Source organism: Aspergillus pseudodeflectus, assembly GCF_044049435.1.
Source record: "Aspergillus pseudodeflectus strain CBS 756.74 chromosome Unknown BJX68scaffold_20, whole genome shotgun sequence".
Taxonomy (NCBI): domain Eukaryota; kingdom Fungi; phylum Ascomycota; class Eurotiomycetes; order Eurotiales; family Aspergillaceae; genus Aspergillus; species Aspergillus pseudodeflectus.
Window position 1 is genome coordinate 68,077 of NW_027263796.1, and position 15,779 is coordinate 83,855.

General features: G+C 53.1%; 9 protein-coding genes across 9 annotated transcripts; 5 read left to right on the top strand and 4 right to left on the bottom strand.

The window, feature by feature from the left end:
• Positions 1-36: 36 nt before the first annotated feature.
• Positions 37-582, top strand: BJX68DRAFT_266584 (EthD domain-containing protein; the record flags this gene model as incomplete). Its single annotated transcript, XM_071045539.1, has 2 exons — positions 37-252; positions 310-582. 2 exons carry the CDS (start codon positions 37-39, stop codon positions 580-582), a joined length of 489 nt encoding a protein of 162 aa, XP_070899242.1.
• A 20-nt stretch (positions 583-602) lies between these two features.
• On the top strand, positions 603-1,761 carry BJX68DRAFT_90736 (SDR family oxidoreductase). Its single transcript, XM_071049984.1, has 3 exons — positions 603-1,008; positions 1,063-1,244; positions 1,297-1,761. Exons 1-3 carry the CDS (start codon positions 698-700, stop codon positions 1,710-1,712), a joined length of 909 nt encoding a protein of 302 aa, XP_070899243.1. The 5' UTR covers positions 603-697; the 3' UTR covers positions 1,713-1,761.
• Positions 1,710-3,345, bottom strand: BJX68DRAFT_90674 (alcohol dehydrogenase catalytic domain-containing protein). The gene is made up of 6 exons (XM_071049982.1): positions 3,130-3,345; positions 2,975-3,076; positions 2,772-2,925; positions 2,401-2,721; positions 2,126-2,348; positions 1,710-2,071 (listed from the first exon to the last, which is right to left on the bottom strand). Exons 1-6 carry the CDS (start codon positions 3,163-3,165, stop codon positions 1,810-1,812), a joined length of 1,098 nt encoding a protein of 365 aa, XP_070899244.1. The 5' UTR covers positions 3,166-3,345; the 3' UTR covers positions 1,710-1,809.
• On the top strand, positions 3,250-4,663 carry BJX68DRAFT_90697 (alkene reductase). Its single transcript, XM_071049983.1, has one exon. It carries the CDS (start codon positions 3,526-3,528, stop codon positions 4,648-4,650), a length of 1,125 nt encoding a protein of 374 aa, XP_070899245.1. The 5' UTR covers positions 3,250-3,525; the 3' UTR covers positions 4,651-4,663.
• BJX68DRAFT_90652 (bZIP transcription factor) lies at positions 4,509-6,405 on the bottom strand. Its single transcript, XM_071049980.1, has 5 exons — positions 5,979-6,405; positions 5,612-5,920; positions 5,143-5,552; positions 4,981-5,090; positions 4,509-4,929 (listed from the first exon to the last, which is right to left on the bottom strand). Exons 1-5 carry the CDS (start codon positions 6,364-6,366, stop codon positions 4,677-4,679), a joined length of 1,470 nt encoding a protein of 489 aa, XP_070899246.1. The 5' UTR covers positions 6,367-6,405; the 3' UTR covers positions 4,509-4,676.
• A 140-nt stretch (positions 6,406-6,545) lies between these two features.
• On the top strand, positions 6,546-8,354 carry BJX68DRAFT_90738 (Aldehyde/histidinol dehydrogenase). Its single transcript, XM_071049985.1, has 6 exons — positions 6,546-6,656; positions 6,717-7,029; positions 7,082-7,181; positions 7,235-7,606; positions 7,657-7,930; positions 7,985-8,354. The coding sequence occupies exons 1-6, from the start codon at positions 6,612-6,614 to the stop codon at positions 8,345-8,347; spliced, it is 1,467 nt and encodes a 488-aa protein (XP_070899247.1). The 5' UTR covers positions 6,546-6,611; the 3' UTR covers positions 8,348-8,354.
• Positions 8,355-8,632: 278 nt separating this feature from the next.
• BJX68DRAFT_275735 (acyclic terpene utilization AtuA family protein) lies at positions 8,633-10,604 on the top strand (the record flags this gene model as incomplete). The annotated part of the gene is made up of 4 exons (XM_071047906.1): positions 8,633-9,050; positions 9,106-9,589; positions 9,641-10,398; positions 10,459-10,604. 4 exons carry the CDS (start codon positions 8,633-8,635, stop codon positions 10,602-10,604), a joined length of 1,806 nt encoding a protein of 601 aa, XP_070899248.1.
• A 393-nt stretch (positions 10,605-10,997) lies between these two features.
• BJX68DRAFT_266591 (sugar porter family MFS transporter) lies at positions 10,998-12,904 on the bottom strand (the record flags this gene model as incomplete). Its single annotated transcript, XM_071045540.1, has 9 exons — positions 10,998-11,135; positions 11,187-11,300; positions 11,358-11,728; positions 11,776-12,038; positions 12,100-12,185; positions 12,244-12,303; positions 12,354-12,448; positions 12,508-12,775; positions 12,821-12,904. The coding sequence occupies 9 exons, from the start codon at positions 12,902-12,904 to the stop codon at positions 10,998-11,000; spliced, it is 1,479 nt and encodes a 492-aa protein (XP_070899249.1).
• Positions 12,905-13,486: 582 nt separating this feature from the next.
• On the bottom strand, positions 13,487-15,449 carry BJX68DRAFT_255138 (general substrate transporter; the record flags this gene model as incomplete). Its single annotated transcript, XM_071042991.1, has 9 exons — positions 13,487-13,810; positions 13,862-14,190; positions 14,251-14,566; positions 14,614-14,745; positions 14,872-14,886; positions 14,941-15,147; positions 15,196-15,256; positions 15,313-15,329; positions 15,384-15,449. The coding sequence occupies 9 exons, from the start codon at positions 15,447-15,449 to the stop codon at positions 13,487-13,489; spliced, it is 1,467 nt and encodes a 488-aa protein (XP_070899250.1).
• Between the last annotated feature and the right edge of the window lie 330 nt (positions 15,450-15,779).

A 15,779-nucleotide genomic window follows, 5' to 3' on the forward strand; every position in this document is an offset into this window, starting at 1 on the left:
AAGTCTTCGTGCTATTCTCATACAACCCAGATCGCAATGTCCATCCCTACCAAGCCCGACCACGAGTTCAAGCATCCCGAGCTCAGCTTCGCAGCGGAGCCCAACTTCCAGCCTGCAATTAAAGTCTCTGTCTATTTTAAGAAGCGCGATAATATCACATACGAGACCTTCCATCACCACTGGCGCACTGTACATGCGGACCTGGCTGTTGCCACCCAGGCTTTCCAACACCACATCTTGCGATATGTGCAGGTGAGCTTTTCCCCAGCCGAGTAACTCTCCAAGCACACGCGTTTACACTGTCTGCAGCATCATCAAACCCCCGAGATGAAGGAACGAGCTCGCAGCCTGGGTGAGAATGTGCTCGACTACGATGGATGTGCCCAGCTCTGGGTGCGGACGTGGGACGACTGGATGGCCTTTTATACAAGCAAAGAGTACGCAGCAGCCCTGAGCGACGACTGCCATTTCTTCATGCAGCTCCCGATGACCTACATGGTTGGCCATGAGAATCTGGTGGTGGGTGATGCATCCAAGGTGCTCGGGGGCAACGACGGGCTCAGCACGAACAGGTCGTCTTGAGTGCCGAGGTCCATGAGTCAGAGACCGATTGAATTATATAAGAATGAGCCAAATTCTCAAATAGATAAACATTCCAACTCAAATCATCATTCCTTTTACCCGAAGTATCTGCACCATGTCCGACAACAGCTCATTCCACAACCGCCCACGCGTCTGGCTTATCACAGGCTGCACTTCTGGCTTCGGGAAACTGTTTGTTTTTGCAATTGTAGCTCGAGGCGACAAAGTCATCGCCACAGCACGAAACGTCAGCGCCCTCGACGAGTTCCGAGACACGCCCAACGTGCGTCTACTCAACCTCGATGTAACAGCTACACAGGACGATCTGAATGCCACCGCAGCTGCGGCTCTGGAGCTCTTTGGCGGGGTCGATGTGCTGGTGAATAATGCTGGATATGTCCTGTCAGGCGCCTGGGAGGAACTGACGTAGGTCCATTGTCCCTGCCAACATCGGGGTCTCCTGACAGATAATCCTTCTAGTCACGAGCAAGTACTCCACCAGTTTCACACCAACTTCTTTGGGCAGATGAACGTGACTCGCGCATTCCTCCCTCATATGCGACGTCGCGGCTCGGGGACGATTATCTTCATGAGCAGCATCGCCGGCTGGCTGGGCGTCGCAGCTGGTGGTCCTTATAGCGCCTCCAAGTTTGCTTTGGAGGGTACGTTCCTTTACGACTTGCCCTCGAAGTTTGACTAACTCCTGTTTTCTAGGCGCCGCGGAGAGCTTACAGAAAGAGCTCTCACCGCTGGGTATCCAGGTCTACCTCGCTGTGCTGGGCCAGTTCCGCACCAGTATCTTAGCCGAGGGCCGGCGCCAGATACCTCGGTCAACTCCGGTCATAGATGCCTACAATCCAGTTATAGAAACCCTCTCTCGGCGCCAGGAAGAAACGAATGGCAAACAGCCTGGCGATCCTGTCCGTGCAGTTGATCGGATCCTCGACGTGGTGCGGCGGGAAGGGTCAGTGGCTGGCAAGGAGGTTGGGCTCCGGATAGTGCTTGGCTCAGACGCACAGAATATCATTCGAGATCAGTGTCTGCATACTCTAAGAGACTTGGACCAGTTTGAGGAATTTAGTCGAAGCACGGACTTCCCTGGGGCGGGCGGGGTTGATGCGTATAGTTGAAACACTACGCAATATAGATCAAGCGCATATTGTATGCTCTGTCAGTTGAAAATATGCATTGGTAACAGACATGGTCGATGCAACATTCCCAAGTAGACTATTTGAATACAACACCCAGGCGGCCGGCAGTCTTGCCACTTTCGGCTAGATCAATGATTGTCTGGATATCATCCAGGCTGTCGAACGTAGTCAAGTGCGATTTGATCCCATGCTTGTGGCTGAACTCGATGGGCTCTTTCATGCGCTGAGGAGTGCCGCTGCTTACACCCTTGATCCTGTATTTGCCCAGAAGAATGTCCAACGCATTGATTGACAGATTCGTCTTGGGAATACCGACAACCATTAACAAACCATTGATCCTGAATAGACACATTAGATATAGCTATTTGACAGCGACCGGTCGGGATCCTTACCTTAGGACGTTGGGAGCGCTTGCGTAGGCAGCATTGGACGCACTGAAGACGGCGGCTGCGTGCGCTCCCCCGCCAGTAAGTGCCGTCAATTTCCCGACATAGTCCGCATCGCTTGAGGAATTGTAGGTTGCGTCTGCCCCTAATTCCCTCGCCGATTCCAATTGGGCATCGGAAATATCGATGCCGATAACCTTGAGGCCCAGCGCTTTCGCATATTGGATAGCTGGCAGATTATAAGCACATCTGAATCGGGGCGGCAGCAGAAAGAGACTCACCCAAATGGCCAAGGCCCCCACATCCAATCACTGCCAACCACTGGCCGGCCATGAGACTGCATTGCTTCACGGCATGGTAGGCTGAAAATGGGTAAGCACAGGCTCGGACAGCAACATAGCTCGGGCGCAACAGCGTACCAGTAATCCCAGCACAGAACAACGGTGCTGTCGCGACCATATCAATATCATCTGGAAGCACCATCGCGTTCCGATAGTCGGCCAGTGAAAACTCGGCGAAATGACCGTCTGTAGTGAATCCATGGAGTCGACCGGTTCCGTCTTTGCAGAACAGGTTATGGACTTGACAGCCCTCACAGTCGTCTATGATCCATTAGATTCTGCCATTCCAGTAAGATAATATCAAGACATACAGCAGGCATAGCTACATCCCAGGCAGCCCACCTTGTCGCCGACCTTAAAGCCGTGCACTTTGCTACCAACTGCCGCAACGATACCGGTGTTCTCGTGGCCAATCGTGACCTTCTCCATCGGGGGCTTTTCGGCCGTGTGTCCCCAGAACAGCATCTGCGTTCCATAAGCGCGGGGCAAAGCATCAAGGGTAGGGAATGCGTACCAGATCAGAGTGACACAGAGTGGCACAGACATTTTTGATAAGGATCTCGGTCTCTCCTGGTTCGGGAATCGGGACTTCATTCACCTCCACCTTGTTAGTGGTCTGCTTCGGTTAACTGCAAGTTGTGTCTTGAGGTCTGATGGGATCTGACGAACAGTGTTGTATTGAGCAGCGCGCATTGACGGTTTCATTTTGAGCGTTGGCCACCAAGGTACGAGCAGGTCTTTAGGCTGGCGACCCTCCCCAATATATATCAACTGTTCCTCCAAGTCAACACTGTTATGTGCGGGGAAGTAGACCACTTTGTCCAACAGTGACCGCTTGCGGGCCTGCCTGGGGCGTGAATCATGTGTGAAAAGCAATGGCCATGACTCATGGCATTTTGACCCACTTGGGGTTCCACCTGCAGGTCGAGGCTGGATTCTTGATTTTCTGGTGTGCCGTAAAAGAGCTGGTGTCGATACTTAAGAATGAAAGCCCCGATTTTCCGCGAAATACGTTACTAAAAAATAATCGCCGCGAAAGAGACACAGTCCGTCTGTTCGCCCACAATGGCCCTCCCTTCACTCACATCCCCTCTCCGAGTCGGGAAACTCGACCTCAAACACCGCGTTGCTCTCGCTCCTCTCACACGCTACCGAGCCAACGATGACCACGTACCACTCGATATTGTGCGCGAGTATTACGCGCAAAGAGCGAGCATCCCCGGAACACTCCTTGTCAGCGAAGGGACCTTCATCTCTCCCCGAGCGGGCGGTATGAACAACGTCCCAGGAATATGGAATGAAGCGCAGATCCAGCAGTGGAAGACCATTACAGACGCGGTCCATGTGCGCGGCAGTTATATCTTCTGCCAATTGTGGGCGCTTGGCCGTGCTGCGCAGCCAGAAGTCCTGGCCAAGGATGGATATGAAGTCATTTCCAGCGGAAATATTCCAATGACCGAGGATAGCACTGCTCCCCGGCCGCTGTCCAGGGAAGAGATCCAAAGCTGGGTAGAAGACTACGCCACGGCTGCGAGAAACGCAATTGCCGCTGGCTTCGACGGTGTCGAGATTCATGGTGCTAATGGCTACCTATGCGACCAGTTCTTGCAAGACACGTGCAATAACCGCGATGATGAATGGGGAGGAAGCGTGGAAAACCGGTCCCGATTCGGGCTCGAAGTTGCAAAGGCTGTGTCCGCTGCCGTCGGCTCTGATCGAACTGGCTACCGCATCAGTCCCTGGAGCACCTTTCAGGGAATGCGGATGCAGGATTTGCAGACGCAGTTCACGCATTTGGTGGGACAATTGCGTCCACTCGGGCTTGCCTACCTGCACGTTGTCGAGCCCCGGATCTCTGGGTCGGCAACTGTCGAGGGTGACCAGGAGGACCACGAGTTTCTTCTCAAAGCCTACGGCAGTGACCGGCCGATCATTCTCGCCGGTGGCTTCTCCGCAGACTCAGCAGAGAGGATGATCCAAGCACATTCGTCTTATAAGATTGCGATTGGCTTTGGCCGTCACTTCATCGCCAATCCTGATCTTCCTTTCAGGCTCGCCAAGGGTATCCCGCTGAGGGATTATGACCGGACCACTTTCTACACCCCCAAGTCACCAATTGGGTACGTTGACTTGCCTTTTAGTGAGGAGTTTGCGGCCCATTCCGCCACTCAGCAGCCGGCTTTAGGATAGCTTCAATGAGATGAAAAATATGGTTTTTAGTCCTTGCCGTAAATCGCAGCCGCCATATCCGGCAGGTAATCCTGGAATTCTTTGGTCACAGTCCAATTATTGAGATTTCGGATGTGCTTTTCGAAGATGGAATTAAGCTGAACATTGTCGCCCTGAGTCGAGACGCAGTCCATCTTGTCATATGGCCAATTGATGGAAACGTTTCGCGAGTAGACCTCAGAAAAGACGGCAAAGGGATGTTTTGTGGGGTTCTCGATCAAAAGGTCCCGTACTCGCGGCCTGATGAGCCAAGTTAGCCTGGAAGAGTGCATTATCCCAAGAACGGCATACCAAGGGATGTTATCAATCCATGCAGCATGTGGAACAGTGATTTGCGTCGCGGTCGGTCGTAGCCATCGAGGCATTTCCTCATAAGTGGCATCGGTCGGCGATATTTGCCACTATCATCGGCTTAGCCCAATCAAACGTACGGACGATAGAGGAGATACGTACTCGCATCGTGCGATACATCACAAACATGAATGCCAGCTTTTCTGGGAGCGAGACGTGTGAGAAGGTGGTGAGAACCTCGCCCAAGACACGACTTGTATCATGGACTTCTGGTGTTGGGGGACCAGGATAGAGTATAGCTTGAACGGACGGATGAGGAGATCCAAGAACCAGATCCATGCTATAGCCCTTTGCTGCCATTGATCGTCGCGATTGGATGAAGTCGAGAAGGATCTGATCTAGAGGACACGTAGCAGTTGTGTGTTTTGGGAGAACGGAGGCAATGCCGGTAGAGGGGGATGGCGGGTAGAAGGCCGGGTGTAAAGAGGGTGCCCAAGCCGGGGTGAGCATGCTTTGAGCCGGTGCAGTGATCGATTCTTGAGCTGTGTGAGGTAGTTGATCAATATGCCTATCTTGATACAGAGTCAGATTGTGGTTTCATCCGTATGCCCGTGTTTTTCCAGTTTCTCACCTCGCTGTACAGGCGTCTCCAGGTATTCGCGGGTATGCACACGGTTCAACGAACCGTCTGTTTCTGGAGACGGAAGGTTTATCTGGTTTATTTGGGCAACCGACGGGTTCGCGTGCTGGTAAGTGGCCGGCACACTTGTGTTCAACTGACCGCGCGGAGTGTCGTGGCCTCCTAAGCCATCCCTGAGCCAGGACAACTGGTTTCCTTCAATTGTATGGCCTTGCGTTTGATTCGGGACACGATCGGGGACTGTTGCTGGATTTGGCTGGGGTTGATCGTAGGGAATCGTTTCGTGGTTGTCCTCGGTATCTAGAAGGGCAGTATCAGCAAAGTATTTCCAAAGGCAGCGGAAGCTTCGGGCTTAAACCTAACGGTGGCTCGTCCTCATCAAGCGGAAGTGTTGGATCGGGAGTTGAAGCGTCATCGACCGAACCGTTCTCTGCAGCTGCTCCATTGATCGCGAACTGGCCAATGCTGTCCAGGTACGAGCGCAGCTTTCGATTTTCTTCCCGCAGCATTTGAATCTCTTCCATCATCTTCTGCTCTCGAACAGAGCAGTCGGATTTGGCGCGGGCGAGGTCATCTTCAAGGTCCTGCATGCGCGACTTGACGCGTTGGCGAAGGGCGCGTTGTGCCTTGCGGTCGAGATCGCGCTTGTGCTGGACCTGCTGGGTGGTCAAGGTAGAGACCTTCCGTGGTGGCCTCCTCCGAACGCGTGAGCCATTGCGGGGGAGCGGAGGTTCAGCGTCGCTCATGATGCGGTGTCTGTTGTGAGGAAAGACGCGCGATCAATGGTCGTCTGCGAGCTGAGAATCTCCAGGCTTGGCATCGGCAACCGCACCGCGCACTTCATCCTGGGCTGGCACGTGTCATATGGGACCATGACTCATGGGCTTTTTGCGGCTGCTCTTGCGCCTGGCCGGGGTGGGCGTCTGGAGAAGATATATAGTTGCGCAAAACAGGACAATGTGAGTCCAAGGACCATTAAACACTCGTCAAAATGGAGTTCGAATCGCATCTGACCCAGCTCTTCATCAACAACACTGTAAATGCCTTTTGCTCTGGACAGCGACGATTTTGGCTAATGCGTGTCTAATATATATAGTATGTTGACTGCATCAACACCGCGAAATTGTCAGTCTACAATCCCGCAACCGGAGATCTAGTGAGCGACCAGATCCCCCTCGCAGGACCCGAAGATGTAGATTTGGCTGTTCGCGCTGCCAATGCTGCATTTGCTGCTGGCTCCGAATGGCGGCGCATGACGTTCCCCGAGCGCCAGAAGATTCTGCTTCGATTCGCGGACCTGCTCGAGGGCAACCAGGAACACCTCGCCTACCTGACGCGCCTGACCCTGGGTGCCCCCTATCTGCCGTTTGGGAAGTCGGAAATTGGAACTGCCATTGGATGCTTCCGATGTGAGTAAAAGCTGTATCTGATGCACCTGGAATATGGGCTGAAAGTGTTAAGACTACGCTGGCTGGATCGATAAGTTTGCGGGGCAGTCGTTTCCCGCTGATGACGGCTTCTACAAGATTGTACGATACGAACCGTTAGGGGTCGTTGCTGGGTTTGTCTTCTGATACGCCCTCAAGAATGCCCGTACTGATCTCGCCGGCACAGAATAATCCCGTGGAATGGCCCCTTGGCGTCTGTCGGCCTCAAGGCAGCCCCAGCCCTGGCCGCAGGAAATGTCTTTATTCTGAAGCCCAGTGAAAAGACGCCGTTGATGGCGGCAGCTTTGGGCAAGCTCGTGATCGAAGCCGGGTTCCCTCCGGGTGTATTCCAAGTGCTCCAGGGCGACGGAAGCACCGGTGCCCTGCTTGCGAGCCATATGGAGGTGGCCAAGGTCAGCTTTACCGGGAGTGTCGCGACTGGTAAGGCTGTGCAGGTGCTGGCGGCGAAGAGTAACCTGAAGCGCTGTACCTTGGAGCTTGGAGGAAAAAGTCCAGCAGTGGTATTTGACGATGCGAACCTGGAAAACGCAGTTCATTGGTAAGTCTTTCACGCAGAATGCGTATTCATTGGGTGCTGACGGCCACGAGGTGTGTGAATGGGTTGACGAACAACTCGGGCCAAATCTGTTTTGCTGCCTCTCGAGTCTACGTCCAGGAGGGGATCTACGATCAATTTCTGGCTGCGTACCAGAAGGCCTTTGAGGCTAAGCGGAAAGTTATTGGCGACCCAAACGCTGCCGGATCTGAGCTGGGCCCCGTAGTAGACAAAGCACAATACGACCGAATCATGGGGATTATTGAAACTGCCAAACAAGAAGGCCAAGGAACATTGTTGGTAGGGGGAAAGCCCCTGTACTCCAAGGTCGGTACTCCCACGGCCGGTGGGCATTTACAGCTATACTCTAACACCTGGCAGGGCTACTATATTGAGCCCGCAATATTCACCGACACAAAGGAAGATGCATCAATTTACAAGGAAGAGATATTTGGCCCCGTCGTGGTGGTCAATAAGTTCAAGACGGAAGAGGAGGTCCTTTCTAGCTCCAACGCGAGCAAGTACGGGTTGATGGCTGGAGTGTTTACGCAGGACATCAACCGAGCTCTGAGAATGAGCTCTGGATTTGACTCGGGCGTAGTCGGTGTGAACTGCATCAGTACCATTCATTTCTCGTGTCCATTTGGAGGCACCAAGGAGAGTGGACTGGGTAGGGAATTGGGGGTGAACGCATTGATGGCCTACACGGAGCCCAAGACGGTTCTCATCAACATGACATACTAGATCTGCCTAGTGGATAGAATGTGAATACACTCCTCTTCAATTACGTGAATACTGTCTTTATTCCCACTCTGTCGGCACGATAACTCGGCCTGACATGGTCCCTGACTCATGGCTATCAACGCAGCCCCCCTTGTCCAATTTCGGTCCTCGGGATTATACCCCAAGCGTTTTGGACAGCCGCCCCCGCACGTCCGGCTAAGCTACTCTAGACCATTATTTAACACATCCTGCCACGCGACAGTAAGTTGGTGCATCCCTCGTTGCATTTAGATTGACCCACCCACCATGTCCGCACAAACCCTACGCATCGCTTCCGCCTCCGGATCCGTCACGGATCGACGACATGCCCTGGCAGAGCTGGCCCGAGATGAGGACGTTCAGTTTATTGTCGGTGACTGGATGTCCGAGTACAACATGACCACAAGGGGAGGAGCCAAGGCGAACGGCAACCCCGTCTCCTCCGAGTTCGAAACCAGCTTCATGGAGGCGATCGAGCCGGCATTGGAGGATCTTGGCAGACGAAAGATAAGAGTGGCAGTTAATGCAGGTGCCAGCGACACGAAAAAGCTGCATGATGCATTGAATGAGGTGATTCAAGCGAAAAGCCTGGACCTCAAAGTTGCCTGGATCGAAGGTGACGAGGTGACGGATCTGTTTCAGCAGTCGGTCAAATCAGGAAATGCTTTCAAGAATCTTACGACAGGTTAGTTCATAGTAGGAAATGATCTATATTATCTGCTGATCAGGGTCACATATAGGGAAGCAGCTTGCGGACTGGGAATTCACGCCGATCTATGCTCAAGCCTACCTCGGAGCATGGGGCATCGTCGAGGCTCTCAAGGGAGGGGCTGATATTGTGCTTTGTGGCCGAGTCACCGATGCGTCACCGACGATCGCCTGTGCTGCCTTCTACCACGATTGGACGCGTGAAAATTACGATCAACTGGCGCACGCATTTGTGGCCGGCCACTTCATTGAATGTTCGACCTATGTGACTGGCGGCAACTTTTCTGGATTCAAGTCCCTACCGGGAGCCTCAACCGACCTGGCCTTTCCCATTGTAGAGATCAGTCCCCAGGGAGAGTTCGTGGTGACGATGCAACATGGAAAGGATGGAATGGTCACGGTCGATACATGCAAGGCTCAGCTCCTCTACGAGATTCAGGGCCCACTGTACTACAACCCCGACGTTGTTGCTGTGCTTGATAGCATTGTGATTAAGGAGGAGGGCCACAACAGAGTGTATGTCGAGTCTTTCTTGCACAGTTTACAGTCTTCACTAACCGCTACTAGTCATGTCTCGAATGTCAAGAGCATTAAGCCTCCTCCCACCACAAAGATTGGACTCACCGCAACTGGAGGATTCCAGGCAGAAGTTCATTACTTTCTGTGTGGTCTCGACATTGAAGAAAAGGCAGCACTGCTGGAAAAGCAAGTACGCCACTTGCTGGACGAAACCCAGTTCCATACCTTGAAATTCCGAGTCAACGGATCCTGCCCTTCGAATCCATCGAACCAGGACGCCTCTACGGTCGACGTGCGCATATTCGCTCAATCTCGCTCAGAAGAGGCTCTTTCTCAGGTCAACTTCTTCCGCCCATGCACCGATACCATCATGCAGAGCTATCCAGGAGCCACATTCGCGGTGGATGCTCGCCAGGCGGCCCCCAAGCCGTACTACGAATACTTTGTCTCTATCTTCCCCCAGGACCAGATCCGCCACGTTTGCCATCTTCCGTTCAAGGGGTCCAGTATCAACATCGAACCGCCAAAGGACACTGTTCCATTCCAGTACGACCAGGCCACATACGAGACCAAGAGCCCGTACGACTTGTCGGTGTTTGGACCGACAACCCGTGCACCCCTGGGCTACGTGGTCCACGCGCGCTCAGGCGACAAGGGATCCGACTGCAACGTTGGCTTCTTCGTGCGGAACCGCGATGAATGGGACTGGCTGCGCTCACTGCTCACCGTCGAGAAGATCCGAGAGCTCCTGGGCCGCGATGACGAGGGGAATGCTATCTTCCGGTTCGAGTTGCCACACATTTGGGGTATGCGCCTATGCTTCCTGTTTGCCTTATTTGCATAGTTTGTTACTAACCATTCAATAGCTGTACATTTTCTCCTGAAGGATCACCTGGATCGTGGCGTTTCCTCGAGCTCGACCTACGATGTGCTAGGAAAAAATCTCGCCGAGTATTTGCGCTGCAAGTGGGTGGACATTCCGGACAGGTTCTTGGCTCGGGGCCGGATCTAGTGTAGACAATTCACTACTGTGTGTGCGAATGAAAAAGAAGAATTCAAGGTTATCAGTGATAAAAGCTCATATGCGTTTGGTAGGCCCTGGACAATCATGAGATGAAACGATCAGGGAGCTATGCTAAATGATAGCCACCAAGAAGCTACGTATCAGGATTGAAGGTCACAATTTGAACACGAACCGAAACCCTCATGAGAATGTGGAATCATGTCTCATGTGGCCTGCCTGCTCAACAGGACTAGGCTCTAGCCAGTCTATAATACCCCATAAGACACATAACTTGTACGTTTGGAAAATCTATCAGATTATCAAAAACCCCCCTTTGCAATCTGTCTAACTCTTGCCCTATGGAAGTACTTTTTCCATGTTCCCGATCTAATCAAGCCTCGCTTAAACAGTCTCGACCTGGTTGCTCTGCCCCATCTGTTTGACGGGCATGTCAATGTCGGACGATCTGGAGGTGGACGGAAGCGATGGCCTGTCCTTGACGAAGATATAGTCGATCTCCTCTAGAGTCTTGCCGTTTGTCTATTGCAGAGTTAGTTCATGTCGCAGTGAGCCGGAATGAGAACGACAAACCTCGGGCAAGAAGAAGTAGACAAATGGGATACTCAAAGCGAGAAAGATGCAGAATAACAAGTATATTTTCCAGCCGGTGTTCTCAATGGCAGTTGGCGTCATGATGGCAATCACCTATTCAACGCACGCACGTTAGGCACCAAAATCAGCATTGGGAAGAGGATCACCTACAAAGGTCCAAAGCCACTCAGAGAAACAACCTGCAGCGGCTCCAAGATGGCGAAGGTTCAGCGGCGTAATCTCCGGAGCATACAGCCATGGGACGCAGTTCCACGACATTCCAAACGAGAACTCATAGATGATGAGCATCCCCAGGGCGAGTTTGGATGAGGTTGACGTGTCGAGTGCCACACCAACTGTGAACAGAACCATTGCAAGACATAGCATGGTTGATCCATACATGAGAACCTTGCGCCGACCCAAACGATCCATGAGGACGATGGGAGGGAACGTGCCCGCCCAGAATGCTATCTGAATAAATCCGGCAACGAGGCTGCTCGTCTGCCGGCTCAAGCCCACGTTGGTTTCAAGCACGATGGTGACTGCTGATGGTCAGTAAGTGCATTAGGAAGTTAGTTGGATCGCGTACCGTAAAACGCAATAACATTGATACCCGTGAATTGCTGGAACAGCTGCAGCATGAAGCAGAGCACCAACCGCCGTCCATTTTTCATGTCCGTCTTGTCGAGGAAGAGACTTCGGAAGCTGAGCCTCGAGTCGCGCTGCTCGAGGGAAACCGCCTGTTCCATCTCGGCGACGATGGTTGTGATTTCGCGATCGTTATCAGGAAGGTCCATGAGGGCGGAGAGGGCCCGAACCGCCTCTGCCTTTTGGCCCTTAGAATAGAGCCATCTAACACCAGAAAATCATCATTAGAGCGATCCGATCAAAGCTAAACCGTGTGCTATCCTACCTGGGAGACTCTGGGAGCAAGGGCATGGTGGCCACGGTGATGATGGCAAAGACGTCCTGGAAAGCGAGGGGGAAGCGCCACACGACCTGGACACTTTAGTGGACTGGAATCAGACGTGGTGAAGGACGGTGTATATTTACATACATCGCCCGTATGATTCCGAATCATGCCGTAGTCCAGCCAGTATGCAACCACAGTGCCAAACTAAGAGCGTCAGCGGTAGACCAGATCGCTGGAAGAGGCGTATGGCATACAATCACAATGGACATCTGAATGGCAAGCGATCTACCGCGCACCGTGCTGCGAGAGGTCTCGGACACATAAACGGGCACTGTCGAGGTATTCATTCCTGAGACCCAGGTTAGTGGCGACTCGGAGCAGAATAAGCGAGGCGAGGGATTTTTGTACCGTTTCCTATGCCAGAGACAATTCGCCCTGCGATGAGCTGCGGAGCACCGAATGAACTGGCCTGGATAATGCCCCCAACAATCATCGTGAGACATCCCCAGACGATAGTCCTCTTCCGACCAAGATGGTTTCCCCAGAGAGCAGCGACCGCGCATCCGGCAAGACACCCAATGTTGAAGAGCGCAACGATGATTCCGACATAGGTCGCGCTCGGATTGCCCATTGCAGACAGCCAGCTGGGTTCCGAAACCAGACCTCCCAGCACACCCTATTCATGTTACTCAATGCCAGCCAGCTGACATGTAGGACATACCTGATCGTAGCCAAACAGCAAATAGGCGCTGCCCGAACTGATTGTGATGGCCAGCTGCAAAGTACGACCCCTCATGTTGAACATTGTGTCAGAAACGATAAAGCTGACGGTCTTGGATAGCACAGGGAGAGCTCCGCAGTGTATGGGTTCGGTTTATATACGCATTCGCCGAGCTTGGGTAGCTAAAGTGACGGCCGGAAGAAGCCACATTCCTAGGAACTTGGCCAAACTATGTTCCCCACGGGGCCCCGGGCGGCTGACTGGCTGGGAATGCCCCGTGGACGTGTTCTGGACAGCTGGAAGTTGAATCCCGGAGCTGGTCCATGAGTCATGGGCGAGCCGAGTTTCCGCTGCTCCGACGGGTGGCGGTGGTTGTCATCGATTGAGGATCACTGCAACATACTGGGATGATCATGGGAAGTAACATTGGCTGGGAAATGAAGACGGGGAACTCGCTTGGACGAGTAGTACTCACAGATTGTTTCCTATTCCCACGATTCGCTACGGCGGGGTTGGAGGATGACTACAGGAAGCCTCATTGGCAGGGAAATCGAGATGGAGAGCTTGCTCGTATTGATAGTATTCACCAATTGTCTCCTGTTCTGCTGCTTCCTTCCTGGATTATCTACTACAGGAGCCCGTTGACAGTTTCTGCCTACCCCCATCCTAGACTTTGACTTTCTCCTCATGCTCGAATTCCAATCCTTCCTTGCCTTCCCCCTGGGATGATCCAGAAGCCATGATTTCGTGCGGAACATCTCCCTTGGCGAAGAGGATGTCAATCTCCTCGAGCGTCTTACCGGTCGTTTCAGGACACAGGAAATAGACAAATGGCACAGCCAACGCACAGGACAGCAAAGACCAAAGCCACATTTTCCAACCCACATTCTGCAAGCCGATGCCACCCGCGAAAACAGTGATGAAGCAGAAAAGCCACTCTCCAAAGGCAGCCGCAGCGCCACCAACATGACGGTGCCGGAGGGGGGCAATCTGTCCTCGTTAGCATCCATCTCCTCCCATTACTCGACGGGCATTGCTTACCTCGGGCCCATAAAGCCATGCGACGCCAATCCAACCATAGCCGAAGATGAAATTGTAAGCAAAGGCAGCAGCAACGGCCGTCCATTGTGTCGCCGGCGTGGGATTGGAAGCGCCAATCATGGCGACAAAGACGACCATACAGATGGTCAGCCCGACCGCAGAATACATCAAGATTGCCCGTCGCCCAAAGCGCTCGATTGTACTAGGGAGAAAGAGGGTTCCCATGGCGAACGTGGTATTCATGACTGCCGCGAGTAGCTGGGACAAGAATGCAGACAGCCCGATCTGGCCGAAGATAATCGTGCTGTAGTAGACGGAGAGGTTGATTCCTAAGTAACGAGGGTGATCAGCTCCAACCACTGGGAGAGGAGTTGGATACGATTATTTACCCATCATCTGCTGCATAGACAGCAGCAAAAATGCGACACGAATGCGATGCCCCACGCGAAGCTTGGTCTTGTCCCAGAAGAGATCCCAGACGTTGAATTTCTTGGACTCTCCCTCAAACTCGATAGAGGCAATGATGGACTGCCTCATCGCTTGTACCGCATCATCCGTAACTGCACAGTCATGAAGCCTAGCCAGGATATTGTCGCCCTCGTCGTAGCGGCCTCGAGCGTAGTACCAGCGAGGAGTGTCGGGGAGGAGGAACATGCCAATACCGGACACGAGGGCGAAAGCCGTCTGGAAGCCTATGGGGAATCGCTGGGTCTGTGAGCAGACAAACCATATCGATTATGAGAGACTCGTACCCAGGAAACCTGGTTGTCCATGCGCGTGAAGCCAAAATCCACCCAGTAGGCAAAGGCGCAGCCCCCGACCAGAAAGATGCACTGAATAGCGACCTCTGGGCCGCGCTCTCTGGTGGTGATGCTCATTTCGGCCTGGGACTATTAGTATGGTCGCGTCACTGGGTAGTGCTATTGTGACTGACCATGTAGGTTGGTACTGCGCAGGAAATCAACTGTTGACAGTTAGCAGTTGGCGAGATGCAGGTGCAGTGGACGTACTCCAATTCCGAAGCCCTGTGGAACGAAGCATTAGCGATCAATCCCGAACAGTAGGGGCCCAGACCATACGCAAACCACTCGCCCAGCAATCATCTGACCAACGGACCACGCCGAAGCCTGCAGACAGCCTCCGACGATGACCAGAATGTCGCCCAACAGGATACAACCGCGCCGGCCGAGCGGCATCCCCATTACGGAGGTGATGAGCGAGCAGACTGTCGCCGCAAGGGTGTAGCTCGAAGCAATCATGGGGATGATGTAGGTGCCCGTCGGATTCTAGTCTGGTTAGCATGGCCCCGACCAACACTGGTAGGGCTTCCTTACTCCCATGGCGTCGCGGAAGGGCTTTGTCTCCTGAACACCACCCAGCACACCAGCATCGTATCTATCACTCTGAGTATGCGGACACTATACAGACAGTTTTCTTGAATAAACACTTACCCATACATTCCAAATGCCTGCACATGACAGAGTTAGATAAGTTGGGAACGGGAGTGAAGGAAGCGACCCACCAAGCAACAGCACAGGCTCATCAGCCGATACAGCAGCCGTCCACGGGCAAAGTCGAGGTTGAACATGGCGAGCGATAGAGCAAGTAATACGCGAAAGATATTGGAGACGGAATATTATGACTCCTCGGTCCCATGGCGGCCTTGCAACCTCGCGCCCTTTTATACAAGAACACCACAGTACCCAAACCCTTATCTGGGGAATTACCCCGGATGAACCAGGATACGGAGATCAAAGTGGGTATGGGGAGGAAATGGGTCCTATGGGAACATGGGGAAAGCTCAGGCTTCAAAGTCGGACCTGGGGTTGAGGTGCCCTGACTCATGGCCCATGGGGATTGCAATCCCGCGGATATTGCCCCCCTTCCTCCTCCTGCCCAGCCCCATCTGGGGAAGCCG

Coding starts and splice junctions, on each gene's coding strand:
- BJX68DRAFT_90736 (XM_071049984.1), top strand. CDS start 698: ATGTCCGACAACAGCTCATTCCACAACCGCCCACGCGTCTGGCTTATC. Junction 1,009..1,062: donor GGCGCCTGGGAGGAACTGAC/GTAGGTCCATTG, acceptor TAATCCTTCTAG/TCACGAGCAAGTACTCCACC. Junction 1,245..1,296: donor CTCCAAGTTTGCTTTGGAGG/GTACGTTCCTTT, acceptor CCTGTTTTCTAG/GCGCCGCGGAGAGCTTACAG.
- BJX68DRAFT_90674 (XM_071049982.1), bottom strand. CDS start 3,165: ATGAAACCGTCAATGCGCGCTGCTCAATACAACACT. Junction 3,077..3,129: donor GCGCTGCTCAATACAACACT/GTTCGTCAGATC, acceptor TAACCGAAGCAG/ACCACTAACAAGGTGGAGGT. Junction 2,722..2,771: donor GGGATGTAGCTATGCCTGCT/GTATGTCTTGAT, acceptor AATGGATCATAG/ACGACTGTGAGGGCTGTCAA.
- BJX68DRAFT_90697 (XM_071049983.1), top strand. CDS start 3,526: ATGGCCCTCCCTTCACTCACATCCCCTCTCCGAGTCGGGAAACTCGAC.
- BJX68DRAFT_90652 (XM_071049980.1), bottom strand. CDS start 6,366: ATGAGCGACGCTGAACCTCCGCTCCCCCGCAATGGCTCACGCGTTCGG. Junction 5,921..5,978: donor TGAGGACGAGCCACCGTTAG/GTTTAAGCCCGA, acceptor CTGCCCTTCTAG/ATACCGAGGACAACCACGAA. Junction 4,930..4,980: donor TGGATTGATAACATCCCTTG/GTATGCCGTTCT, acceptor TTGGCTCATCAG/GCCGCGAGTACGGGACCTTT.
- BJX68DRAFT_90738 (XM_071049985.1), top strand. CDS start 6,612: ATGGAGTTCGAATCGCATCTGACCCAGCTCTTCATCAACAACACT. Junction 7,182..7,234: donor CCGTTAGGGGTCGTTGCTGG/GTTTGTCTTCTG, acceptor TCGCCGGCACAG/AATAATCCCGTGGAATGGCC. Junction 7,607..7,656: donor CTGGAAAACGCAGTTCATTG/GTAAGTCTTTCA, acceptor GACGGCCACGAG/GTGTGTGAATGGGTTGACGA.